The 26,284-nt window shown below is 52.0% G+C and overlaps 2 protein-coding genes across 7 annotated transcripts in view; one reads left to right on the top strand and one right to left on the bottom strand.

The window, feature by feature from the left end:
• Nucleotides 1-2,682: 2,682 nt before the first annotated feature.
• On the top strand, nt 2,683-7,430 carry LOC122446820. Its single transcript, XM_043477298.1, has 5 exons — nt 2,683-2,765; nt 5,594-5,666; nt 5,997-6,208; nt 6,872-7,032; nt 7,156-7,430. The coding sequence occupies exons 1-5, from the start codon at nt 2,683-2,685 to the stop codon at nt 7,428-7,430; spliced, it is 804 nt and encodes a 267-aa protein (XP_043333233.1).
• The window catches only part of RASGEF1A (RasGEF domain family member 1A), a 91,779-nt gene continuing 72,804 nt past the window's right edge, over nt 7,310-26,284 (bottom strand). For 5 of the 6 annotated variants that reach the window (XM_043476993.1, XM_043476994.1, XM_043476992.1 and 2 more), the window contains exons 2-13: nt 18,130-18,330; nt 15,678-15,800; nt 13,538-13,675; nt 12,983-13,204; nt 12,358-12,432; nt 11,945-12,037; nt 11,410-11,512; nt 11,249-11,328; nt 10,364-10,555; nt 9,823-9,946; nt 9,324-9,396; nt 7,310-9,078 (exon numbers count right to left, since the gene is read on the bottom strand). In XM_043476993.1, coding sequence (XP_043332928.1) covers nt 9,054-9,078; nt 9,324-9,396; nt 9,823-9,946; nt 10,364-10,555; nt 11,249-11,328; nt 11,410-11,512; nt 11,945-12,037; nt 12,358-12,432; nt 12,983-13,204; nt 13,538-13,675; nt 15,678-15,800; nt 18,130-18,324 — 1,443 coding nt within the window. In that variant the 5' untranslated portion in view covers nt 18,325-18,330 and the 3' untranslated portion in view covers nt 7,310-9,053. The remainder of the gene's footprint in view (nt 9,079-9,323; nt 9,397-9,822; nt 9,947-10,363; nt 10,556-11,248; nt 11,329-11,409; nt 11,513-11,944; nt 12,038-12,357; nt 12,433-12,982; nt 13,205-13,537; nt 13,676-15,677; nt 15,801-18,129; nt 18,331-26,284) is intronic. The other variant, XM_043476997.1, reaches the window with a different exon arrangement.

Genomic DNA, 26,284 nt, shown 5'->3' with positions numbered 1-26,284 from the left:
CCGTGTCTTTGTACTTACCGGCCTCAATAGGCCCTGGAGTCACTCCATCCGAATCTGCCACATGTACCAGGCCCCTGTTCTGGGCGCCACTTGTTGAGGTCCTTTAATGGACCAGAACCTGGTGATCCGGAGTTGACGATAAGAAAGTAAAAGAGATAGAGAAAGAGGCTGATATTCCTTGGTTTACGCAGAAAACCAAAGCTCTTGACACAGAGCTTGCACTGCTTCATGTAGGCACCGGGCGCCCTCTCCAGGGGGTGAAGTCACAGTGTGCCTTCTCGAGAGGGTCTTAGAAGCCCGGGCAGGAAAGTGAGCTCAGCGGGCTTCTGTGCTCCAAAGAATTAGCCTGAGAGAGAGAGAAGGAAAGAAAGCTCTGATGGAGCAAAGGTGTTTTATTCAACATAGTGTGGGTATATATACTGTCTTACAAGGTAGCTATTTTCAGTAAAGATAAAAAAGTCCAGACTTACAAATTATCAAGGAAACATAAGGCGATCCATATCAAAGAGAGAGGGTTGTAAATAATCACTTTTACTGTATGGTTCATAAAAAGGAAGAGGGTTGTAAATAGTTACTTATCACCATATGGAAAAACTAACGAAGGAAATGCATGTATTCCTCAGTCCCGGGAGTAGCGTGCCACTCCTCTAAATTCCTGCATATTCAGGAATTAATAAGGAACAGAGGATTCATGACAGATCCGAAACAGCACACAGGAAGCCTCCTGTTAAATGCTTCCTGAGAATATATCTATAAGTAATAGAGAAGTTTTGTTTCTTTTCAGTTTCTATATATTTTTCTTGTTTTAAACTGTGCTTGTTAGGATTTGTTTTGCAGTGTTGACTGGAAGTGGTAATAGTGGACTTCCTGCCCATATTTCTGATTTCAAGGGAGACATTCGCAGTTTCATCAGAAAGTATGGTATTTTTTTAAATACATACCCTTTTTTAAGTTAATAAAAGTTACCTTCTGTTACCACTTGGCAAGTTTTTATCATGCTTGAAAGCATTTGTTAAATATTTTTACTATATCTTTTGAAATGATTATATGATTTTTCCCATCTTAAATATGTTAAATTGATGAATTAATTTTCTGAAGTACCCTTGCATTCCTGGGGTAAACACCAATCTGTCATGATATATGATGCTTACATATTGCTGGATTCAGTTTGCATGCATATACAAGCATTTAGTTGCATATCTGTATATATGTGTGTATGGGTGTTGTATATGTAAAAACTTTTTTGGGGTGTTTTTCATCTGTGTTCATGACTAAGATTGCCTATATATTGTACTTCCTTTCTCATTCTTGGGCTCTTCTATAAAGGTTTTGCTTGCTTATAAACTAAGTTACAGGTGTTCCTTTGTACTGTGTTTCTAGAAAAGTTTTGTATGACTGTAATTATTTCTTCCTTAGAATATTTGACAAAACTTCCTGAAAGCTATCTGAGCCTGAACCTTTCTATATAGGAAAATCTCTGATCACGAGCTCAATTTATTTAATGACTGTAGAACTGTTCAGATTTTCTGTTTCTTCTAAAGTCAGTTTTGATTGAGTTATTTTAGGTAAGGGGCTGTTTGTTAGGAATTTATACTTATAAACTTGAAATTTTAGATGAAACATACAAACCTGTTTGCCATTTCCTCTTGTTATCTGTGTAATATGTATGGGATCAATCATGATAACCTCTTTTTCTTGATATTGTTTATTTGTGCTTTTCTTTTTTCTTAAATAGTCTTAACAAGTGTTGTCAAATTTTTCTAAGTCCGTCCAAATAACTGAACCCCTATCAGCCACATAGGAAAGATCTTGTTGCTTCATATCCTCCCCACAAATATTTTCAACATTTTTAATTCAGACTCTTGCATTTCTGTTGAATGTGTACAGTTATTTAATTTTTTTTCAGTTATTTAACTTTGATTTTAGCTGATCATTAGGAAAATGATGTTGATTATCTTTTCAGATGCATATTGGCCATTTGAATATCTTATTTGTGAAATGCCTATTCCATTTTTTTGCCCTTTTTTCTTTCATGGGCTTTTTTTTAATTGATGTATAAGAGTTACTTCTGTATTCTGGATATGAGTCTTTTGTCAGATTTATATATTGCAAATATCTTCTGACAGGAAGGGGACTGGTCTTCATTCTCTTAATATTATCTGTTAATAAGCAGAAGTTGTTAGTAATAAAGTCCAATTTATCAGCTTTCTTTTATGGCTAGTGATTTTGGTGTGCAATTTTAAAAACCTTTGCCTACTCCAAAGTAAAGATTAAATGTCTATGTTTTCTTTTAAGTGCTTTATTGATTGTGTTTCATATTTAGATCTGTGATTCATATGGAAATAATTTTCATGTAGTAGAGTCAAGATTCATCCTTCAGAATTTCTTTTGGTAAAGGCATTATGCCAGACTCTATTTTAGTTTATAAATATCTTTATCTCATTGAAGAAATATTTTTGAAGGGTTTAGAATTCTAGGTTGAGAAATTTTTTTAGCACTGTCAACTCTAATAACATATTCAGCTATTTGACCAGGAAAAGTGAGTTTACTCAGGAATAGCCAGAGGAATTGCAACTCAGAATAAGTGAACTACAGTGGGTCATAGGCAAATCAGAGAACAAGAAAAGGAAACTTGCTTCTATATGGTAAAATGGGGAATTGGAAGGAACTGTATTAACCGAAATGTTCATTGGAGGAAGCTGGGAGTTCATTCCAGTTGGTGGGCTTCTGTACTCTCTGAAGAAAAAGAGTTTTGCCTCTTCCTGGTTGGTGATAAAGCAGGCAACACCTTCCTGTGATGGAGATGTTTGCCGCCTTTCTTGCTATTTGGAGTAATTGATGATGCGTAGCTGGGTATGAGACCTCCCCCTACTGGCCTGTTCCAACTCTAGCTGAGGTTTCTTTAATTCCACAGCACACTGATTTTATGATTCCACTGTCTTCTGCCTTCAGTTATTTCTGTTGTCAAATAAACTATCAGCTTAACAGTTGATATGCCATTAAAGGTAATCAACCTTTTTTCTCTCTGTCTTTAAAATCTCTTCTTTACTTCTATTCTGAATCATTATATGTCTGTATACAGATTTTTTTTTCCTGCTGATCCTGCTTGAGAATCTTTGGGTTAATTGGATTGTCTTTTGTCAGTTCTGAAAGATTCTCAGATATTTAATTTTCATTGGCTCTGCCTCATTCTTTTTCCTTCTGTAACTCTAATAACATATGTTAAGTCTGTTTCATATTTTCCAACCTTTGCCTTTCTGTGTTACATTCCAGTTATTTATCCAGAATTTTGTCCAAGTGGACTTGGACAAAAATAGAGCATCTCTATAAGTAGGCAATTTATACAGAATTTATCCAAATAGAGCATCTAGAAATGAACAATTTTTAAATCTAGTAGGTGGATTTAATGGTATATTAGACACAGCTAAGGAGAGACTTTTCCAACTAGAATATAGATCAGAACTTTTGCTTCTACTGGGTAACTTAGGGACAATATCAGTTCAGGGCCATGTTAAACTAAATTCTAAGCTTGAAGTTTTTTTGACCAGTGTGATTTGTGCTGTAAAACTTTGTGAAACTCACTGATATGTGGTTGTCAATTATCAGGGGTAAATTCTCCCTATTCCCATGGAGTGCTGAGGTTCAAAACAGGCAGTCTTCCTTAGCATCTTGGTGGGATTGGAGTAGGAATGTTTTATTTCAAGTTCACTGTTATGCTGAGGGGTGGCTCTTTGATATGGCAGCTTTATGATCTAAAATCTCCTATTTGACCCTTCTTGAGCAGGCTCTGGACTTTCTTCTCTGACCCCCTTGTGGACTGAAAATTAAAGCTATGAGTTTCTGCCTTTACATGGATGTTAAAGTTTTGCATAGGTTTATCAGTCAATTTCAGTAGGTGAGCGCTTAAGCACTCATCTCACACGCTAGCAAAGTAATGCTCAAAATTCTCCAAGCCAGGCTTCAACAGTATGTGAACCATGAACTTCTAGATGTTCAAGCTGGAGTTAGAAAAGGCAGAGGAACCAGAGATCAAATTGCTAACATCATCGAAAAAGCAAGAGAGTTCCAGAAAAACATCTACTTCTGCTTTACTGACTATGCCAAAGCCTTTGACTGTGTGGATCACAACAAACTGTGGAAAATTCTTAAAGAGATGGGACTACCAGACCACCTAACATGTCTCCTAAGAAATCTGTATGCAGGTCAAGAAGTAACAGTTAGAACTGGACATGGAACAACAGACTGGTTCCAGATCAGCAAAGGAGTACATCAAGGCTGTATATTGTCACCCTGCTTCTTTAACTTACATGCAGAGTACATCATGACAAATGCTGGGCTGGATGAAGCACAAGCTGGAATCAAGATTTCTGGGAGAAATATCAATAACCTCAGATATGCAGATGACACCACCCTATGGCAGACAGCAAAGAAGAACTAAAGAGCCTCTTGAGGAGGGTGTAAGAGGAGAGTGAAAAAGCTGGCTTAAAACTCAGCATTCAGAAAACTAAGATCATGGCATCTGGTCCCATCCCTTCATGGCAAATAGATGGGGAAACAGTGGAAACAGTGACAGATTTTTTTCTTGGACTCCAAAATCACTGCAGATGGTGACTACAGCCATGAAATTAAAAGAGGCTTGCTCCTTGGAAGAAAAGTTATGACCAATCTAGACATTATATTAAAGAGCAGAGACATTACTTTGCCAACAAAGGTCTGTCTAGTCAAAGCTATGGTTTTTCTAGTAGTCATGTATTGATATGAGAGTTAGACTATAAAGAAAGCTGAGTGCCGAAGAATTGATGCTTTTGAACCGTGGTGTTGGAGAAGACTCCTGAGAGTCCCTTGGACAGCCAGGAGATCCAACCAGTCCATCCTAAAAGAAGTCAGCCCTGAATATTCTGTGAAAGGACTGATGCTGAAGCTGAAACTCCCAATACTTTGGCTACCTGATGCGAAGAACCGACTCATTTGAAAAGACCCTAAGGCTCGGAAAGATTGAAGGTGGGAAGAGAAGGGGACGACAGAGGATGAGATCGTTGGATGGCATCACCAACTCAATGGACATAAGTTTGAGTAAACTCCAGGCGTTGGTGATGGACAGGGAGGCCTGGCGTGCTGCAGTCTATGTGGTCACAAAGAGTCAGACACAACTGAGTGACTGAACTGAACTGACGCATTTAAGTCTTTCATGCTGTCAGAAATGGGCAGGTGCTTAACTCTCATATTCTTTTTTCTCCCATTTTTAAAATTTTTTAAATGGAGGATTTGTTGTCAGCTGCTAAGTCATGTCCGACTCTTTGCGACTCTTGGGAGCAAGCTCCTCTGTCCATGGGATTTCCTAGGCAAGGATACTGGAGTGGGTTGCCAATTCCTTCTCCAGGGGATTTTCCTAGACCAGGTTATGAACCTGCATCTCCTGCATTGGCAGGCAGATTCTTTACCACTGAGTCACTAGGGAAGCCCTAATTGGATAATTGCTTTATAATGTTGTGTCATTGTTTTTGTTGTACAACAAAATGAATCAGCTATATGTATACATGTATCCCCTCCTTCTGCAGCCTCCCTCCTGCCCACCCCCACCCCTCCCTTCTAGGTCATCACTGAGCACCGAGCTCTCTCCTGGTTCTATACAGCAGCTTCCGGCTAGCTACCTGTTAAACAACAAGGTAGTGTATATATATCAGTGCTATTCTCTCAAGTCGCCCCACCCGCTGCTTTCCCTGCTGTGTCCACAGCTCTGTTCTCTATGTCAGACTTGCAAATTTGCCCATCAGTACCATTTTTCTAGATTCCATACATATGTGTGAATATACAATATTTCTTTTTCTCTTTCTGACTTACTTCACTCTGTATGACAAACTCTAGGTTCATCCACATAACTAACTACAAATGACCCAATATTGTTCCTTTGTATGGCTGAGTAATATTCCATTGTATATATGTACCACAACTTCTTTATGCATCTGTTGATGGATATTTTATTTTATTCTTGACAGCATTGTTCCCTTAACATTGTTGCTGAAGATCCATACCTGAGTCTCCCATTGTTGCTCCTGCTGGGTGGAAACCAACACCTTGAGAAACACTGCCTGGAGGGCGCCACGCCATGTGTGAAGGGACAGTGTCATGGCTCGCCAAGCCAGCTCGCCTCCCACTCCCAGCTCAAGCTCCAAGATGCAGAACAAGTGAGGTGCTGCTCCTTCTTCAGGTAAGGTATGTAGTAACTTCCAAAACTAACTATGCCAGGAAAGTAAGGATGCTATTGAGTGGAAAGACCTAAAAAGTGTTTTCATTGATCCAAAACTCACTTAGGAATCCTCACGTGGGTCCTCATTTGCTCCACAAACACCCGAGCCCCTATCGCATGCTGTCCATTCCACAGGGCACTTGGAGGGGCAGCAGGTGACGAGACCCCCCAGGCCTTGCCTCTCTCCAGTACGCGGTGACCATTAGCTATTTACATGTAAATAAGTCAGAGTTCTGTTCCTCTTTCCCTGGCCACATTTTGGTGCCAGTCCCTCCTCGGCACACCTGGTAACCACTCTGCTGGTGGGTGATGTCACAGCACAGCATCCCCCTCAGTACAGAAAGGTTTCTGTGGGTAGCGCTCTTTAATGGGCTGAGCTGGCTCTATCCCCGCCTCAGCACAGCATCCCCCCTAGCACAGAAAGGTTTCTGCAAGCAGCACTCTTTAATGGGCTGGCTCTGAGCTGGCTCTGAGGAGCAGCGTCAGGTCTGTGGAGCTGACCTCGTCCAGCCTGGGCACCTGACAGGTTGGCCATGAGACAGTCCAGACAAAGGCAGCATCTCACTTCTTTTCCTTCAGTTCCACAAGCTCTTGTGTGCCCCTCAACAATTCTTTCTCCTTTAGCACTCCTGAACGTGACCAACTGAAACAGAAGAACCGCGATGGAGAAGCACATCAACCAGTGCACCCCAACATCCCCAGCCCCCCAGAGAGATCCACAGAGCCCATGGACACCAAAGGCTCCTATCAGCCCTGCAGTAAAGGAACCTTGACAGTCGTTGAAGGTAGGCCCTGAACTTACATAATTCAAGGTTGCTAGTGATATCCTTCTGGATCTGTCCTTGAGGAAAGCAGGATAGAACCTGCCTCTTGTACAATTTTTTCTTGTTTTTACATTATTTGAAAAGCCCTTTCTCAGAATGTGGAGGTGAGAGTTCCCGTTCCATCTCTGAAAGGCCATGGTGGCCCTGGCATCTCATCCTGCCCTCTGGCAGGCATCCCCATGCCTCCTGCCAGCATCAGAGCCACATCCTCAAGCCGCGCACAGAGAACAGGCAAACGGTGGGAGCAACATGTTCTTTTATTGATGCAAGTACGTCCAGTCACACCAGTAGCTGACATCCTGCATTATGGTACAGCTTTATACTCAGTTCATCTCGAAATACCAAAACATCAGAGTTAGGGTATGTATCAAATTGGAAAAACAAAATAGCAAATGTAGACACTGTGGCAGGTCAGTGCTAGAACTGATAACCCAGGGAAGTGCACATTGATGTGAAAGCTCAACACGTGGACAAAAAAGGTTCTAACATTGTATTCCAAATATAGATTCTCAAGTTTTAAACCTTTATCTCAAATACATAAAGCAATATGTATTATCAGTATACAGTATGTACTATCTAGAACATCTGAAAAGTGCAAAAACACTGTGACAATACAGTGTGAATATCCTTGCTCCACCCAGGGCTGAGGGCGACATCAGCAGCAGATCACAAAGCCACCTCCCCCTGAGGCGGCGTCCTCACATCTCCAGGCTCCCAGGAGTTCTGGGAATTGGCAGCTAACAGATCCATCCTCACCCAGGCCTCCCCGCTGGAGACTCTGGCGAACCCCAGCCATGTGGGGAGAGAGAGGGTGAGTAGTTCCAGGTCTGCTTGCGTGGAATGAAAGCCTGCCAAGAGGGAGGGATACAGTGTGGACTGCCCACTTCTGACCTTGGAGGGAGCAGGGTTGTCGTGGTCCCATGGCCAGGAAGTCAGACAGAAAATGGAGTGCACACCTCGAGTCTTGGTGTGGAAAACAACTCCAAATGTTGGGCGGTTGTATGTGCATGGGCTCCAGCAGATACGGGCCTGGCTAACTTTGGGTTTCAGTTCCACTAGGGAGCTCCCCGCCCAGAAGGAAGGAGGGTACTGATTTGTAAGTTGCTTCTTTTCACTTTGTACTTGGACTTCAAGGTGGCTTTCAGTGTCCCCATCCTTCAATTTTACTTTTTTTTCACTTCATTATGGCTAAGTGTCTCAAAGTGATAGCCTGGAAAACTGACAATTCCATGATCCCCCCTCCTTACGTTATTTGAGATTTTCTCTTTTCCTAAAATGTAGTTGAGTTTTGCCAGACGTATTCCAACAGAAAATACGCTGCCAGGTATCCCCCTTCCCTCCCTACTGACCCCCATAAATCCCTGATAAAGGAAAATGAAAATGTAAACTTTGGAAAGCCCATGTTCAAGGTGCACTTCTAGAAATAAGCAAATGAGATCCACCCACCCCCACCACCCCGGCCACCCGAGCCCTTCTTGCTGGACCCTCGCAGGCCTGGGCGCTGAGGGCAGCACTTTCCCGGCACCTCCAGCGGCCCGGCTGCGGGCGAGACCGGCCTCCAGTACCCTCTAAGGCACTAACCCCGACATCAGAGACACTGGCTGGAAAGGAGGCAGGGCTCACGTTGGTTTTGGTTGGGTTTTTTTAAATTTTTTTTTTTTGTAAGATGTTAATAATCAAAAGTAGAAAATAAAAATCTACATTTCATTAGAATAAGATGTTATCATGGACACCATCTCCCATGATACTCTTTCCCCACCCCTCCCCAAAGCAGGGCCCTGCCCTGTTATTTAAAGTAAACAAAAGAACTTCGTTAAGTGCCAAAGGTTGATGCATGAAATAATTATTTTTTTCTTCACAAAAGTTATGTACAAAATGGACCCCAACCAGTGAGGCCTCCTTATCTCAACCCATATCAATCAAGATTAGAACTCAGTATGTAAGTGTGCTTCATCCAGCGTCCGCAGGCCGCATCCATGCCTTCAGGCTCTGTTGAGGAGAGTGGTCCTAAAGGTGGCAGGGAATGAGGAAATGGTCAAGTGGCCACAGGCCCTTCCCCCGACCAGGCAGAGGGCAGGCCTGTGCAACTAGGGGAGGCCTGGCTGCCAGGAACTGGCCATGGAGGGGTGGTCAGGGAAGGTCAAGCCCCAAGTCCTCAGGGATGCTCCCCCACCTCATCCTTTCCCTTCCTTATAAACTCAGGCATGGGGGTTGGTCGTGGGGTCACGAGACTGCCCCTGGAGTTCTCCTACCTGAGGGTCTTCCAGCTGTCCTTTTCCATGTGGTTTTCTGGACCTTCACTTTCAAAGGAGGCGATGAAGAGAGCTGAGAGACGAGAAGACCCTCAGAAGCCATGTCCACACACGGTCAGTCTGCCCCCGACACACACACCCTTCTCAAACCCTCCCTTCCAGGGTGGAGCAAGGCCCAGGAAGGAACTCCCAGACCAAGCAGGCAGTGACGTCTGGCCCGGGATGGTCCCCAGGGGTCTGCTGTGTGGGGCTCCCGGCTGCCTGGGGACTCTGAGACTTCTCTGGCTCCACAGCACTGGTCCAGCCCCATCCTGGCTCTCAGGAGCCCAATCTCTTCTTGTCCTTCATCTCCCATCTGCTCGCAGCCCACCCTCATGCACTGTCCCCTGACAGCTGAGCTTCCCCAGCGTAGCATGGGAATAACCTGGGAGGGCACCCCATGTCAGAGTGACTTTTACAGTGTGTGTCTGGGCAGGGGGTTGGGGGCGGTGGCCCTTACCTTCTTCGCTGTAGATGGGAGCCGTCAGCAGGTAACTCTGAATCTTCTTGTCCTTCTCAAAGGGACACTCCACCTGTGTCCATGTCATGAACTCATGTATCTGCCTGGAGATCTCCCAAAATTTCTGAAGGGTCAGAAGATTTGTCACCTTAAGCTTGAAAGCCTTGGTTAGGGAAGGGGACGTAGGCTCTGCTTTCAGTCTGCTGCTCACCTCCTTGGTGCCAGCGAGACAGGACAGTAGCCCTTCAGAGCCAACTCGGACCCCAGAAGGCCCCCCCCCCCCCCCACAGCACAGCACCACCAACCAGAACACACCCTGACCTCACTCCTCGGGGGCCTCGTGTCTCCTAGCTCTGTAATCAGATCACCCACCCAGAGCTAGGGCCACCGCACACCTGGAGGTCACTTGGCAGCCAGGACCCACCCTGGAGCTGTCGAGGCCACTGCCCAGCCACTGGCAGGCAGAGACAGATTCTGCCTGTTCAAGAGTGAAGCCCGGTCTCCCTCCCTGGGTGGGGACAGGGCACGGGGCTGAGCTAACCTTGAAGTTAATGTGTCCGTTGGGCAGGTGGTTGGTGTGGATTTTGTGCAGGAAGTAGATGTCCTTGACGAAAAGGTTGAACACGGGGATGACGATCTTCTCCCGGCTGCTGTTGGCCGTCTGTGACCTCTGCGTGGCCCCCTGCAGGGCTGTCCGGTAATTGCAGAAATTGCTGGATGGGTCCATGTGGTGCTGTGGGCAGACGGGAGGATGTGGTGGGCACTGCACCTCCACCGCCCTCAGACCTGCTCAGGACACCCTCTGCAGGAACCAGCTCTGGGCAGCCTGTCGTTCCCAGGAGTGAGCCCAGTGGGGGAAGTGCAGAGGGCCCCGGGCTGTGCACCAGGCCAGGCCTTTGGGTTAGGGTCTGAGCATCACAGGAAGAGCTGGAGAGAAGTCTCAGCAGCGCACTCACACTGCCTCGTTCCCTCCTAAGTACACGTCTTAACCTCCTTCAAAATCTTCCTGTGCCCTTCTGTGGAGGCCAATAGCCCCAAACCTGACCAGCTGCACAGACACGCCTATAAAACTGGATTCTGTGATCAAATACATCTGGTCAAGGCTGCACACTCACTGGCCAGCCCCTGGGCCACCCAGACGACCCAGGACTTCAGGGAACAGGCCAGTCTCTGCTTGGTCAGCCTTGCCCAGCCTGGGGCTATCGGCCTGCCTTGCCGAACCCCTACTAATCTCTCCCCAGAATTCTGCTTTAGGCAGTGCTGGTTCTGACTGAAGTCCTGAAGCCGAGGAAGTGTGGGCTGCCTGCCTCCCGGGGGCAGCACAGCCGGGTCTGCTGACACTCCCGACGCCGGATGGCACTCGGGGCAGCGCGTCTTCACAGGGGCCGAAGCATGATGGCAGCCCCCTCCTGAGGCTGATGCCTACCTCTAAGACGTCGAACTTTGCCGTCTTGACCTTGGACCACGTCTTCTTCAGCCTCGCCACAGGACTGAGGTTCATGCCAGCTGCAGGGGGTGACAGGCAGGGTGAGGGCAGGGGAGGCAGGCCCCGCACCACTGGAGGGGGACCCCGGGGGCCACACTCACAGATGATGGCCATCATGGAGTTGAAGTTGCCGATATTGAAGCACTCTCGAGCCACGTCAATGAAGAACTCCAGCATGCGGGTCCGGTGCTTCTTCTTCACTACCTGGAGGGCGGCCAGACAACTCAGCTTGGACCCCACTGGGGTCGTCCCCTCCAGCACCAGCCCCTGAAGGGCAGCCTGATGGGGAGCTGCCTGTGCCCACAGAGCTGTGGGACCAGGGTGAGGGGAGCTGCCCAGGCTGCAGAGGCAGGAGATGAGGCTGTGGTGGTTTGATGCTGGGCCAAGTGGTGGGAGGGCAGGCAGAGGGGACCATGCTGGGCACCACAGGTGCTTCCACAGTGGGTCACTGTTGTAATGTAAGTCATCACTTGGGGGGTGGGGTGGGCATGGTACTTCCAAGGCCCTGGCAATAAAAGTTTCCTGTCTCCACTTACAAAGTTTCATCCTCTGCAGGGAAGGGGAGGCAGAGCCTCAGGGGACACAGTGGTGTCAGGAGGAGACTGTGCCCCACCAAGGCCGCCGTGCAGCACTCACCCGGCACACCTCGGTGGCCACCAGCATGCTGAGGCAGTTGAACCAGTTGTCATAGGCCTCCAGGCTGTAGGTCTTGGTCATGTCCCCTCGGCACTGTGGGGACATGGCAGGTCAGAGGGAGCCCGAGGACCCTGCCAGTGGGTGCTGCTCTACCCCCACCCCCCGAACCAAGAAGCCAGGAGAGGAGACTGTGAAAGCAGGGAGGGGAGGGGAGTGGGGCTGCTGGACGGGCCCCCAGGGGATCCCCCCAAGCCCTGCAGGGATCAGCTTGGAGGCCTCTGGGAACACTGCCCCCCCCCCCACCAACATACATCACCCTGCATGGCCATCCACCACCCCTGGAGCAGGCGCTGGAGACCAGACCCACATGCATCAGTTGTGAGCACCCCCTCCAGTGCACCCGCAGCCCTCACCCTGTGCTTGTCCCGGGAGTCCATGTGGCTGACGATCTGCATCAGGTCCTCGGGGTGGATGCTGCTGACTCTCTCCTGGGAGTAACGGGGAGACGGCACAGGAGGGGTGACCATCTGCCTTCCTCAGGCCAGCCCCACCCTCAGGGCACAGAGTGTGACCAGAGCAGCAGTCAGGACCTCCCTGCAGGGGCGGGCACCACAGCCACGGCCCTTCCTCGAGCAGAGCGCCCAGTGGACAGGCCCCCCCAGGAGTACTCCAGGGGTCTGGAAGGCCCCCCTGGGAACAGGGGGACAGGACTGTGTGTATGACTCGGCCACAGCTGCTACATGCAGGGTACCTGCCCAGCCCAGGGCGCAGGCAGGACTAGGGGACCAGAGCCAGTGGGAGGAGCTCTGCCCCTGGAAGCCCCGGCCATGAGCGCAGGGCTGCCAAGATCCGGGGAACCTGCTGCTCAAGTGTACACACGCCTGCCAGAGGCAGTGGTCAAAGCTGCCATGCAGGCTTCCCCCGACACCCCAGTCTGACCAGCAGGGGAGACCCTGCCGCACCCTGTGGGGGGTGGTGAGAAGATGAGCATCTGAATGCCCCCCAGCCCCACCCTCGAAGGTTGTCCACCACACTAACCAGCTCGATATGTGTCAGCTGCTGGGCCAGCACCAGGGGGTCGCAGCACACGCCCAGGATGTCCTTCTGAGCAGCTGGAGGCTTGGCCTTGAGGACGGGCCCTTTGTCCATAGCTGGTGAGCGGAGCTTCTCCCGCAGCTCCTGAAGCTGGCTCCGGGCAGCCAGGGACAGCAGCAGGCTCTGCGTCATCTGGGAGATAGCCTTCTTCACAGTGCTGTTCTCCTGAGGGGCGGGGGCGGAGAAGGCGCTGCTGTGGGATGGAGGGATCTGCTGGAGGTACCCAGCTCACCTCCGGGGACATACCTCTCACTAGGCACCCACCCACAGGGCAGGAGGAGGGGGCCTGGGACCATTCCCACTCTAGCCACAGGGTATTCCATGTGCAGAGGATGCTGAGGGCAGGTCTGTGTGTTGCCGGCCAGCTGAGCTGCCTTCATGGGGGTGAGAGGCAAATGGGGCTGCCCAGCACCCTCTTCAGGAGAATGACTGCCAAGGAGACCATGTAGAGAGCTCCCCCAGACAAGGCACCCTGCCAGGGTCTGAGAGGGACCTCACCTCATCACACTGGGTGACCCGATGGGTGATGGCCTTCAACTCAGCCATGGCCTTCTCGTCCTGGAAGTCAAAGGGGAAGGCCTCCGTCCACTCCTTAAGCAGCTGCACGATCTTGGCTGAGAAGGACTTCAGCTTGGCCTGGGTCAGGGCAGGTATAGTGAGGTCTATGGCTCCTCTCACCCATCCCCACAGGACCTGCGTCCCCTGCCCTGACACTGGGCTGAGCGCTACCAGGTAGGGACAGACCCCTGCTGCCTTCGTCCACCTGCGGCACTGTCTTTTCCTGCTTCACTTTCCATTCCCCTGATGCCAGCTCTCTTACATTCATTTTCAAAAGACCACCATGACATAGAAAACTAGTTTCATTTGCTGTAATTAAAAGTTAACCCATAAAAAACATGATGAAGGGCCTCCCTGATGGCTCAGTGGTAAACAATTGACCTACTAGTGGAGAAGACACAGGTTCGATCCCTGATCCAGGAAGATCCCACCTGCCACGGAGCAGCTAAGCCCGTGCACAACTACTGGGCCTGTTCTCCAGGGCCCGGAAGCCACAACTATTGAGCCCACACACCCTAGAGCCCATGCTCCACCACAGGAGAAGCCACCACAATGAGAAGCCTGCACGCTACATACAGAGTAGCCCCCACTCGCCGTAACTAGGAAAAAAACCCTCACAGCAATGAAAATCCAGCACAGCCAAAAATAAAAAATAATTTTAAAAAAATGATGAAAACCAAGCAAAATCATGAATGTTAAGCAAGAAACTGCCTTCTCTCCGTGAAAAGCAGGTTGGCAAGTGCCAGGAAGGACTGCAGACACCCCAGGCGTCCTCTCCCCAGGTCCACATGCATACACAGCTCAAGGGGGTACAGGATGCTTGGTGCCCAGCCCCGCTCAGGTTCACCAAACGCTTCCTGGGCCCACCTTGGCTCCTGCCTGCCCCTGACCGGCTCCCTCTGCCTACCTGGACCATCCTGGCCTCGACTGCCCTCGGGGCACGGCCCCCTCATGATCCCACTGCCCACCCCTACACCTGCCTGCCCCATCCACCCACACCTGCCTTATTTAGCCCACTGATTCCACCCTCGCCCCCTGCCCATGCCCTGGTGATGGCTCCCATGCCCTTCAGAGCCCCCTCCCCCAGCCACTCACAGCACTGAGTCACAGCACCTCAGGAGGCCCTGCTGACAACCCCCAGGTGCCCACTGCACCCACACTCAGCAGGAACAAGAGGCCTGCATTCCCTCCTCAGAGGCCCTGCCCTGCACATCACCCCAGACAAGGCTGGCGGGCTCACCCCAGGCTCCTCTCAGGCCTCGACGGGACCGCTCGCTGACCCTCAACCTCAGATTCCATCTCCCACTCACCCTGTTCTGGCTGTTTTCCACCCACACCTTCAGGAGCCCTTCCTGGTCCCCAGGCTGCAGGCAGTGCCAATTACCCTCTCAGCCCAGCAACCCCAAGACAGACCCCCGAGGGCAGACTCGGAAGAGCTCTTCATGGGCCTTCACTGCAAACCTCCAGTGGCAGGAGGCCCAGCCAGGTGGAGGGACAGGTCATTGGGAACAGGCCAGCTTTTTGCCAGCCTGCCTACCACCCTTGCTTCCGTACCAGACCCTGGGTTTCTGAAATCCACACCCCAGCCCCTGCCCCAGGGCCTCAGGGATAAACTGTGATTTCTTAACCATCCTGACCACCCAACGCCTGACTCAATCAGAAGACATGACAGTGAGACAACCCTATTTGAGTCACTGCAAACTTCAGCCTGAGGGTGCCGCCCCCCTGCCCTCCTTAGAGGGGGCAGTGACCAGAAGGTGACCAGCCTTCTCCACCAGCTGGAGCTGGAGCTCTCTCCCTCTGGGGGTCCTGGCATGGAGCAGGAGAGCCGTCCACTGTGGTCCTCCACCAGGAGGGGTGCAGGCACTCGCCAGCAGCAATCCCTCCAGCACCCTGGGAGTGTGCTCCACGTGTGCCCCTGCAGACCCCCAGGGAACCCAGCTCCAGCAATGCCAGGAGGCCAGACAGACAGAGCTGCCCCCAAGAGGAAGGGTCCCTGGCCAGCTCAGCCAGGTCCTGTCCTGAGCCCGCTTCTTGCCCAAACGCGAGCGAAATGGGCACAGTCAGGAGCTCACTTTACCTTCTCAGACCCAGCCTCCAGCTGTTGCCTCTGCTCCATGCAGAGCTGCCCCACACGCGCCAGCAAGTCATGAGGGGGGATGAAGACCCGGGAGCTCAGGAGAAACGTGAAGATGTACGTCCTCTGAAGACAGAGATGGAGAGAGTGACAAGGGAGTCAGGCCTGGCGTGGTCCCCAGGGGTGGCGCGGCCGGCCCTTCCACCTGACCCAGCCGCCCCCCAGACCCAGCACCACCTGCACAGCTCAGCCCACCTTGAGTGCCCTTCCTCCTCCCTCCTCACTGCTCCCCAGCCCTGCCCACCAGGCACGGCACAGACGAAACCCCACTTGGCAGCAGCTCTCCGCCACCTCCCCTGACAAGCTCAGCTCCCAGTGCTCTTATTCTGCTGGGAGGCTCCCCTACCCACTACCCGACCCCACGCTGGGAACTAAACCCAAACGTGCATGTCGGGGGGACCCCCCAGGCCTGGGTGGGCCTGCTGCCCAGGCCACAGTGCTCTCTGGGCCAGGCGCCAAGCTTGCTCGGTGGCAGATGTTCAGTGGCCAGTGGGGCAGGGCCTGGGTGGTGGGGGGTCAGTGGGGGTCTTATCTGTGAGGCACGGCAGGCTCTCCTTGGCCCCAGGATCCCACATCAGAAACTGCTGCAAGCCCCGGGTCGCCACTCAGCTGTGGGCCTCGCCCTCGCCTGCCACGCCCGGGCCCCCCAGTCCCACGTCCACGTGTCCTTGTCACTGGGCTGTGGTGCAGACTGAGGGGTGCTTGTGGTCTGAGAGACGGCAGGGCCCAGGGCCCAGGGCTCTCAGAAGCTTTTGCCTGATGTGGGCTCTGCCAGACCCCTGCCTGCAGACAAGGCAGACTTGGGGGTGGGGAGGCTGCTTGGGACTCTCCCGGGGACTCTAGCAATCAGACAGTAATCCACCCCCACCTGGTTGCTGCAGGCTGGGGGGCTCGGAAGCCTCTGCCCCAACTCTAGGCCCAAAGAAGCAGGTCTCCCTTGCTCCAGCCTAATGCCAGTCAGGCCGTGTGTTCTGGGTGCAGCTCCTGGAACCGGGCTCCACGCTCAGGCCCCCAAGGCCCCCACACAGCCTTCAGAGGCCACCGGGAGAGGCGGGTTTCCCTGGAGTAGCAGGGGATCCTCCACCACCACCCTCCCCCTGCCCCCACCACCTCCACTCCCGACACCTCCAAACTGCCCACTTCCTGTCCCCAGGCTGTGCAGCACAAAGACACCGGGGCCCCAGCTGGTCAGTGTGAGACCCTCAAGGGCCCCTTTGAAGCAGAAGGCTTTTAATATGAAGAAAGGAGCCCGGCGGCCACATCTGGGAGCTCTTAGCTGAGGGCAGAGGAGAGCCCAGAACAGGAGCTGGTGCCTCCGAGGGGTCTGCAGGGCAGGGGCAGTGAGGAGAAGGCAGGGAGCCCAGGTGCTCACCAGAGGGACCCCATTCTGCCACCACCCGCCATTTGCTCTCCCCTGGGGCTCAGGCTGAGGCCCTGGGGCACAGTGTTTTGGGGACAACACAGGAGGAGCTGGCTGAAGAGGTTCCTCTGGGAAGGGCTGAGAGGGGAGACTCCTCCTCCGGCGTGGGCACAAGGCCACTGGCACAGACCAGCACTGGGCTTGGAGGTCCCTGCCCCTGGGGGCTGCAGCCCTGCTCCAGGCTTCTTCAGGGCCTGGGGTCCCCTCTTCCCAGCTCTGCTGCCCAGAACCTCGGCTCCCATGCCTGAACCCCCAATAGCAGCCCCGGCCGGGCCCTGAGAGGATGGATGGGGTAGATGGATGGACAGACGGAGGAGTGGATAGAACTCCGGGAGGGAGGGAGGCAGCCTGACAGGTGAGGGTGGGCCAGGAACCCGGGAAGCCCAGCTGGAGGGCGGAGGGGGTGGCTGCTCCCCACCCTCCCTCGCAGCCTCATGTGTGACGCGGCCTCCAGGATGGTGGGGCGCCTGGAGAGGGAGCCAGGAGCAAGCCTACTCCACCATGAGTCGTCACTATTGGCAGCAGAAGGGAAGCCACACATGACAGGGGACACTTTCTCACGCTTCCAAGAGCGTGCCAACGTCATCTGGAGTGATGGGGAGGACTGGGGCCGCCCTGCCCACAAAGGCAGGTGCCACAGGGTCTGTAGGTGGCGGGAGTGGAAGTCATTCTGAAGCACGGCAGCTCAGGAACAAAGTCAACTTCCCAGCTAGGAGACAGGCCCCACGCTGGGTGGACCCTCCCCGGAACCCCGAGGCACCAGCCTGCCCCTTAGCCTCCTCTTCTCCCCCAGGGCCACCTCCTACTTGCCTGGGGCAGCAGAGGCAGAGATGGGAGGGGCGGGAGAGCACGGGAGGGGAGGGCAGGGCTCCCGGCCACCCTGCACCTCCCCCATTGCTCCGTCCACTCTGACCCGGCCTCCCTCCCCAGCCCGGCCTCCCTCCCTGGCTGTCCTTGTCGGTCACCAGGACTCACGTCAGGGTAATAGTCCACTGTGGGGACCAGGTGCTCCATCAGGGCCTCCAGGGACCCTGAGATGAGACGTCCATCTTGGAAGATGAGGTCCCCAGAGCCACCGGCCCCACCGCCTCGCTCCCCCATGCCGGGCTGTCCCTGTCCACTACAGCTGGGCCCGAGGATGCTGGAGAAGACCACGGACGTCTGGGGCATAGTTTCCTGGGAGGAAGGAATGGGGCGGTCAGACATCAAAGGCTCCTCCGCCTAGCCCTCCTCCCCGGCCGGCCACCAGGAGGGCCTGAGCCCCAGCAGGGCCGGGAGGGGGTCATCAGATGTCAGCACAGGCAGAGGACAGGCTCCTCAGTGGCCCTGAAGCCACCGATCAAGGTGTCTGATAAACATTTCCTCAGCATCTGCTCTGTGCATACCAGGCCTCATTCCAGCAACCTGGACACAGAGCGCTCTACCTCCTGGGGTTCTGTCCCAGCAGAAAAGACAAACCACGGGGAAGAAGTAAAAACAGCACCAGGGGAACACCAAGTGTGTAAGGGTGGCCACAGCAGCTGCAGGGAGGCGGCCCTGAGGCCGACTGAGCGTGAGCTGTGCGGCTTCCAGCATAAAAGAGGGATGTTCCAGGTACAAGGCACAGCGGGTGCCAAGGTCCTGAGGCCAGGGTTGGGGAGGGCATCAGCAGAGAGGAGTCTGGGGAGTGACCAGCCTGACCATGCACACTGGCTGCCCAGGGTGCAGCCAGTGAGTGACCCAGGAGGCGTGGGCGCTCCGGGCACAGGAGTGACGTGACTCGGGGGGGGTCACTGTGGCCGCCGTGTGGAGACCAGCAAGGGAGAGATCTGAAAACCAACTGGTCTGGGCTTTGCCATAACAAAACCCTGGAAGAGATGGCTCAGATCAGGTGACAGAGGAGTGGGGAAGGGTCAGCTCTGGACACTGGGATGGATGGTATTTGACCTGAGCCACTGACCGGCTTGGGGGAGGGCTCTGAGGGCACGGTCTGGGGAAAGACCTGGAACTTGCTTTAGACTCGCTGGATCTCAAATGCCTGTTAGACGCGGGTGTTGGGCAGCAGTCTGGAGTTCAGTGTGATGGGCTGAGGGTCCCCCCTCGCACGGCAGCCAGGCTCTGCTGGAGGCTCTCCTGCAGCCTGGGACAGTCCGCAGCCCTCTGTGCCTCCGCGTCCTCTTTGCCCAGGCAGCTGATTCTGCAGTGTCAGCAGGTACACACCTGCCAGCCCGAGGCTCGGGAGCCAGCGCTCATGGGGGCACTTCCCCTCCTACTCCCTGGACGGGGAGTGGGGGGCCTACCCACCCGCTGGGCTAGTCCCCCCAGGCAGGACAGGGAGACTAAAGCAGGGGTGGAGGAGCTGGCCTTTCCTGCCTCTGTGGGGACCATAGCCAGGTCTCACCCTCTCGGGTCACCAACAGGCAGGGGCTACCACCCCACGCCCAGCTCCCCAGGTGGCCACACTGACCTCTCCAAGCCCTGGGAAGCAGAAAGAGCCCCCAGGGCCAACCTGCCAGGGATGATGCCTGCAACTGGACCTGGTCTGCTGTCTCACTGGGACCAGGGCCAGCCCTGGAGCCCTTCCGGCCTCAGTTTCCCCACCATGCAGAGCAAACAGCAGCCACAATTACTTTGCTGCCACAAGGGGTCCCTCCAAGGGCTTTACCAGCAGAGCTCGCTCCCACCCCACAAGACATAGGCTGAGCCTCATGCCAGGGTGAAAGGGACCCCAGGTCAAACGATACTGGCTTCCCTGCCAAACACCTGGAGGTCACCTTAGAATTCTCAGAACATCCTTTGAGATGAGGGCAAGTGCTCAAGGGAAGTCCCCGGGGCCAAGGCCAGGACTGCAATGTCTGCCCCCCAGGCTCCGTGCTGTCCTTGCTCCACGGGTTCAGACTCACAGAACATTCCCTGCAACCCATGTAAAATGAACGTTCCCAAAAAAAAAAAAAAGAACGTTCCCAGACCCCACTGGGTCAGAAATTTGGGTTGGGTCTTCTTTGCCGCTCAAGTCAAAGAATCACTGACTCGGAAGAACTCTTCATCTTTCAGATAATGAATCAGAGGCCCCACAAGAAGGAACTCAACTGAGGAAACCCTAGGATTTCCAAGTCCAGCCTAGGTGCCACCACCTCTAGCATGCTCCCCTGGGTTAATCCCTGGACTGCTGACCCACAAGGCGAGAAGTGCCTGATCATCCACCTTAACATCTTCCTGTCTGGCTGGAGCCCAGCCTGTAGCCACACTCAGGAATCATTTGGAGGAGGAAACAGTGGACGCCCTGGTGGCTGTTCTGCTGCCGTCACTAGCTCTGGAGGAGACCTGGACCCCAGAGTTCAGCTAAGGGGCCATCGCTGTGGGGTGACTTCCCACGATCACACAGTTCTGGGTTCAAAAGGTGACCTGATACTGGTAACCATGGTCAGCTGGACATCCTGACCCCAAGCTTCTCGGTCATCAGAGATGGTGTTTTCAGAGCCCCTGGCCCCTCACCTGTGGAGGGAGTAGGCTGCTCTGGTCGGGAGGTGCTATGGAGGGAGCACACTGATACCTCCAGCTAACTCGCACAGTCCCCACCCAATCCCCCACAGGGCAAGGCAACCTGCAGGGACACCTGCCCTGGAGCTGGGAGGTCAGGAGCCAGTGGGAAGCCAGCCTGGGGACTCAGCCCCTCAGCTCTGCCACCCATAAGGGGATGGACAAGTCCAGCAGGAGGCCACAGGGTGAGTTCTACTCCGGCCACCAGCCCACCACTCCCTGGGAGCCTTGGCACTCACTGCCTCCCTTGACAGGTGAGGGGCAGATGCTCAGGGTAGAGTCACCTACCCAGGGGTGGGGCCCCCATCCATGTGTCCTGGACTCATCATGCTGCTCCTACCCCAAGGCTCCCCACCTGTGTGAGGGTCTCTGTTCCCCCAGAGACTGTGTCCCAACACCTGCCTACACACAGCCCAGGAGGCCATGGGAACGAGCGGCCGGGTGAGGCCCATCCCTCCAGCTTGGGGTGGTGACCCCATCACTGGACTCACCAGGTGCACAAGACCCCATGTCAGTCATTAAGTGACATCAGCAGACGTGACCGTGACACGTACATAAATGCACAGAGGACATCCAGCCACTCCTGGCCATGCTCGTCACAGAGATTACTGCAAGGGAGCAGAGGAGGGAGGGGACTTGCTTTCCATTCTGCACATTTGTAAACTATCTGTAACATTTCTAAATGGCACATCTATCTTGTCATCTTTTAAATAACTTTTCTTTTTTAGTGCAAAGAAGCTGAGTTTTGAAATCAGCACTTTTTATAAAGGCAAAATAGGCTTCCCGGGTGGTACTAGTGGTAAAGAACCCGCCTGCCAATGCGGGAGATGTAAGAGACTTGGGTTCCATCCCTGGGTGGGGAAGATCCCCTGGAGGAGGACATGGTAACCCACTCCAGTATTCTTGCCTGGAGAATCCCATGGACAGAGGAGCCTGGCAGACTACAGTCCATGGGGTTGTAAAGAGTTGGACACAACTGAAGCAACTTACCATGCATGCATAAAGGCACAATAAACAGGTGCTGGGTCTGCAGACGGAAGCATGGCCACCATCCAGCAGGTCACCTGTGAGATGGGCTTCGAGGTAGAGGCCCAAAACCTTTCAGGGAATTGGGAGAGCCCACAGGGGCTGTGCGGGACCACCCCCAGCCTCTCCCCTACCCTAGAACCCAGCCTGGGGCCAGATCTCCCTGACCACAAGCCTCCTCCCCCTCCTATGTTCACTGAGCCCTGTGGATCCTGGGGACCGCCCCCCAGAGCCCCTTCCTTACTAGCCCCTGCCCAGTCCCTAGTAGAACCCATCCCTGCCTGGTCATGAGCACCTTGGGGAGGGTCTCCAGGCTCAGTGCCAAGTGAAAGAAGACAGGTTCCCTGAGTGGGTCTTCCAAGATAGGAGTTTAGATCACCCCTGGGTTTGAATCCCAGCTCTGCAACAGGCCAGGTCCTTGCTCCTAGATGAATCTAACCAGCCTTGATTTCCTCAGCTGTCAAATGGGGATGATGGCAAGACCAACCCTGTTGAGACCTCTGCCTGGCATCTCTGCTGGCTATCCCAGTCCACTCTGCGGTCCCTCCTGATCCTACATGTGAGGCCCTCCTCTCAGTTCCAGCAAGAGCCACACCTGTGTGTCCATCGCCCCTGACTGGACCTCTTCTCAGACAGGAGCCACTCAGAGCAGAGCACCAGGAAATCTGGGCTCCTGTCTCAGGAGGGAACTCACAGCACGAGCAATTGCAATCAGGAGTACAGTAGCTATTAGGAGGGGCTCCTGCTACTGCTGGACTGGGCACATGCCCCCATATTGGTCATTCCGTCCATCCCCTCCTGCCTGGATGGGTGAGGGCATCCTTGGGATGCCATCTGGGGCAGCCTTGGGAGCAGATGCCAGCGGGGGGTCCACACGCAGAGGTGGGGCTAAAATCATCACTGAGCCCCGAGGGCTGTGCAAGGGAGAAAGAGCTGAAATCTCTCCTCATGCGAACCACAGATTTACATCCCCACAACCTGCTTTGCAAACTCAGTGCCTGCGGAACATTTGAATGGACAAGCAGTGCTCCCGCGGTGGAGATGAGTCTACCTTCAGCACCTGTGGACTCGTGGGCTACACACCCGGGGGCTGGGCCAGGCCAGATTCTGAGCTGTCCCCACAGCAGGTCTAACTGCATGACACCACAGCCTCGGGCCCTGGGGGGATCTGATGAAAACAACGCCTGAGGGACACCAGGGCCAACTGCCGGCACACACAGGGTTAAGTGGGGCCAAGAGGAGTAGGGGCTTCCCTGGTGGCTCAGTGGTAAAGAACCCGCCTGCTAATGCAGGCAGACATGAAAGACTCAAGTTTGATGCCTGAGTCAGGAAGATGCCCTGGAGGAGAGCATGGCAACCCACTCCAGTATTCTTGCCTGGAGAATCCCATGGGCAGAGGAGTCTGGTGGGCTACAGACTATGGGGTCACAAAGAGTCAGACACGACTGAAACGACTAAGCACACACACACACACACACACACACACACACACGAGAGGAATACCAACTACAGTGTAATGTGAGCTCACGTCACAGGTGAGAGGGGATACAACAGAGCATGCTCATGGGTGAACTGCTCCAGAGAACCAATATTCAGTGACTTCTCTCCCAGTGGGAGTGTTCCAACCCTCCCTACTTCACACAAAAGATCAGAAACACAGCTAAGAAACAGATCAACAGCAGATCCGGGGGCTTCTACAGCAACAAGTGGGGAGGAGACCCTGCCCCTCATAGGGCAGTGACACCCACAGCAAGGGAAGGCCCTGCTGAACACCCAGGGCAGGGTCTGGTCACCACCACATCAGTCACATGTCTCATCAAGCAGGTAACAGCCAGCATACACGAGGAAAGAGGTGGCAGACATCCAAACTAAAAGGAGCCCTCACACCAAAAGTATTAAACCCCCCCATCGGGATGATCCTGCCTAAAAACATCCCACCAAGAGAGTCTGAGGGTCTGGAACTGGGAAGACCCCCAGAGCTCTGAGCCCTGAAGGTCAGCAGGGCTTGAATACAAGAGCCCACGGAGCTGGAGGAAAGACTCCATTCTTGGAGGCCACATACAAGGTCTTATGTACACCAAGACCAAAGCAGTACCTCCATAAGAACCTGGGCAAGACATACTTAGGGATCTTGGACACTCTCCTGGAGAGGCAAAGGTCAGCTGACCTGACTGCACCAACAGCCTGCAGGCTTCAGTCCTGGAACGCCTCAGGCCGAACAACCAGCAAGACAGGAGCACAACTCCACCCATCAGCAGACAGGCTGCCTGAGGTCATACTGAGCTCACAGCCACCTCAGAACACACCGCTTGACACAGCCCTGCCCATCAGAGGGACAAGACCCAGCTCCAAGCGGGAAGGCACCAGTCTGCCGCAGGGAAACCTGGACAAGCCCTAGTACCAACCTCATCCACCAGGGGGCAGACACTAGAAGCAAGAGGAACTACTATCTTGCAGGCTGCAGAAAGGGGACCACAAACAGAAAGTTAAGACAAAATGAGATGACAAAGAAATACGGTGCAGATGAAGGAGTAAGACAGAAAACCCCATGCGGACTACTAAATGAAGAGGAAATAGGCAAACTATCTGGAAAAGAATTCAGAGAAATGACAGTAAAAATGATGTAAAATCTCAAAAAAAAAAAAAAAAAAGAATGGAAGCACAGACTGAGAAAATATAAGAAATGTTTAACAAAGAGAAGATTGAAAGAACAACAACAAAGCCAGATAAACAACACAATAACTGAAATGAAAAATACATAAAAAGGAATCAATAGCAGAATCAGAAGCAGAAGAATGAATAAGTTAGCTGAAAGTCAAGAGTGGTAGAAATAACTTCCATGGAGCATAAGAAAAAGGAATGAAAAGAACTGAGGACAGTCTCAGAGACCTCTGGGACAACATTAAACACACCAACATTTACATTTGATGGATCCCAGAAGAAGAAGACAAAGATAAAGGGCCTGAGAAAATATTTCAAGAGATTACAAAAACTTCACTAACATGGGAAAGGAAACAGTCACCCAAGTCCAGGAAGTGTAGAGAGTCCCATACAGGATAAAACCAAGGAGGAACATGCAGAAACACACAGTAATGAAACTGACAAAAATTAAATACAAAGAAAAAATATTAAAAGCAAAAAAGGAAAAGCAACAGATAACATACAAGGGAATCCCCATAAGGTTATCAGCTGGTTTTTTAGCAGAAACTCTGCAGGCCAAAAGGGCCTATATACACAATATATTTAAAGTGATGAAAGGGGAAAACCTACAACCAAGAATACTGTACCCAGCAAGGCTCTCATTCGGATTCAACAGAAAAATCAAAAGCTTTACAGACAAGCAAAATATAAGAGAATTCAGTGCTATCAAACAGCTTCACAATAAATGCTAAAGGAACTTCTCTCAGTGGGAAATGCAAACCAAAAAAACTACTATAGATATACACATAAAAAAGAAAAAGCAACCCAAACACAACACTAAAAGTAGTCACCGAATCACAAGAGAAGAGAACAAAAGAGGAAGGGAAGAAAAAAAAGACTTAAAAAAAACAAATCCAAAACAATTAAGAAATCATACATATCAATAATTACCTTAAATATAAATGGATTAAATGTTCCAACCAAAAGACACAGATTGGCTGAATGGATACAAACACAAGACCACTATACATGCTGTCTACAAGAGACCCACTTCAGATCTAGGGACACATGTAGACAGAAAGTGAGGGACTGGAAGAAGATATTCCACGCAAAGTGAAATCAAAAGAATACTGGAGTGGCAATACTCATATCAGACAAGGTAGACTTTAATTAAAAGACTATTAGGGGCTTCCCTGATGATTCAGTGGTAAAGAATCCACCTGCCAATGCAGGAGCTGTGGGTTTGATACCTGGGCCAGAAAGATACCAAATGCCGCAGAGCAACTATGTCCGTGTGCCACAACCACTCAGTCTGTGCTCTGGAGCCCGGGAACCACAACTACTGAGCCCACGTGACACAACTATCAAAGCCTTCATGCCCTAGAGGCCATGCTCAACAAAGAGAGAAGCCACTGCAATGAGAAGCCCTTGCACTGCGTCTACAGAGTAGCCCCCACTCGCCACAACTAGAGAAAACCCTGCAGAGCAATGAAGACAGCACTGCCAAAAATAAATAAATAAACAGACTATTACAAGAGACAAAGAAGGACACTACATAATGATCAAGAGATCAATCAAAGAAAAAGATATAACAATTTGTAAATATATATGTATCCAACATAGTAGCACTTCAATATATAAGTTAAATGCTAACAGCCACAAAAGAGGAAATCAACAGTAACACAACAATTATGGGGGGCTTTAACATCCCACTTACACCAATGGACAGATCATCAAGACATAAAATCAGTAAGGAAAGAAGTTTTAAATGACACATTAGACAAGATGGACTTAATTGAAATTTATAGGGCATTCCATCTGAAAGAAGCAGAATACACTTTCTCCTCAAGTGCACATGGAATATTCTCCAGGATAGATCACATCTTGGGCCACGTATCAAGCCTAGCTAAATTTAAGAAAACTGAAATAATATCACGCATCTTTT

Source organism: Cervus canadensis, chromosome 8 (genome assembly GCF_019320065.1).
Source record: "Cervus canadensis isolate Bull #8, Minnesota chromosome 8, ASM1932006v1, whole genome shotgun sequence".
NCBI lineage: Eukaryota > Metazoa > Chordata > Mammalia > Artiodactyla > Cervidae > Cervus > Cervus canadensis.
Note: the sequence above shows the minus strand (reverse complement) of the source record. Positions and strands in the feature narration are given on the sequence as shown.

What these genes read in the sequence shown, in the direction of transcription:
- LOC122446820 (XM_043477298.1), top strand. Translation starts at nt 2,683, where the DNA reads ATGTTCATTGGAGGAAGCTGGGAGTTCATTCCAGTTGGTGGGCTTCTG. An exon ending in AAGAGTTTTGCCTCTTCCTG is followed by an intron (nt 2,766 to 5,593) that starts GTTGGTGATAAA and finishes CCTCCCTTCTAG; the next exon opens with GTCATCACTGAGCACCGAGC. An exon ending in AACCTTGACAGTCGTTGAAG is followed by an intron (nt 7,033 to 7,155) that starts GTAGGCCCTGAA and finishes TTATTTGAAAAG; the next exon opens with CCCTTTCTCAGAATGTGGAG.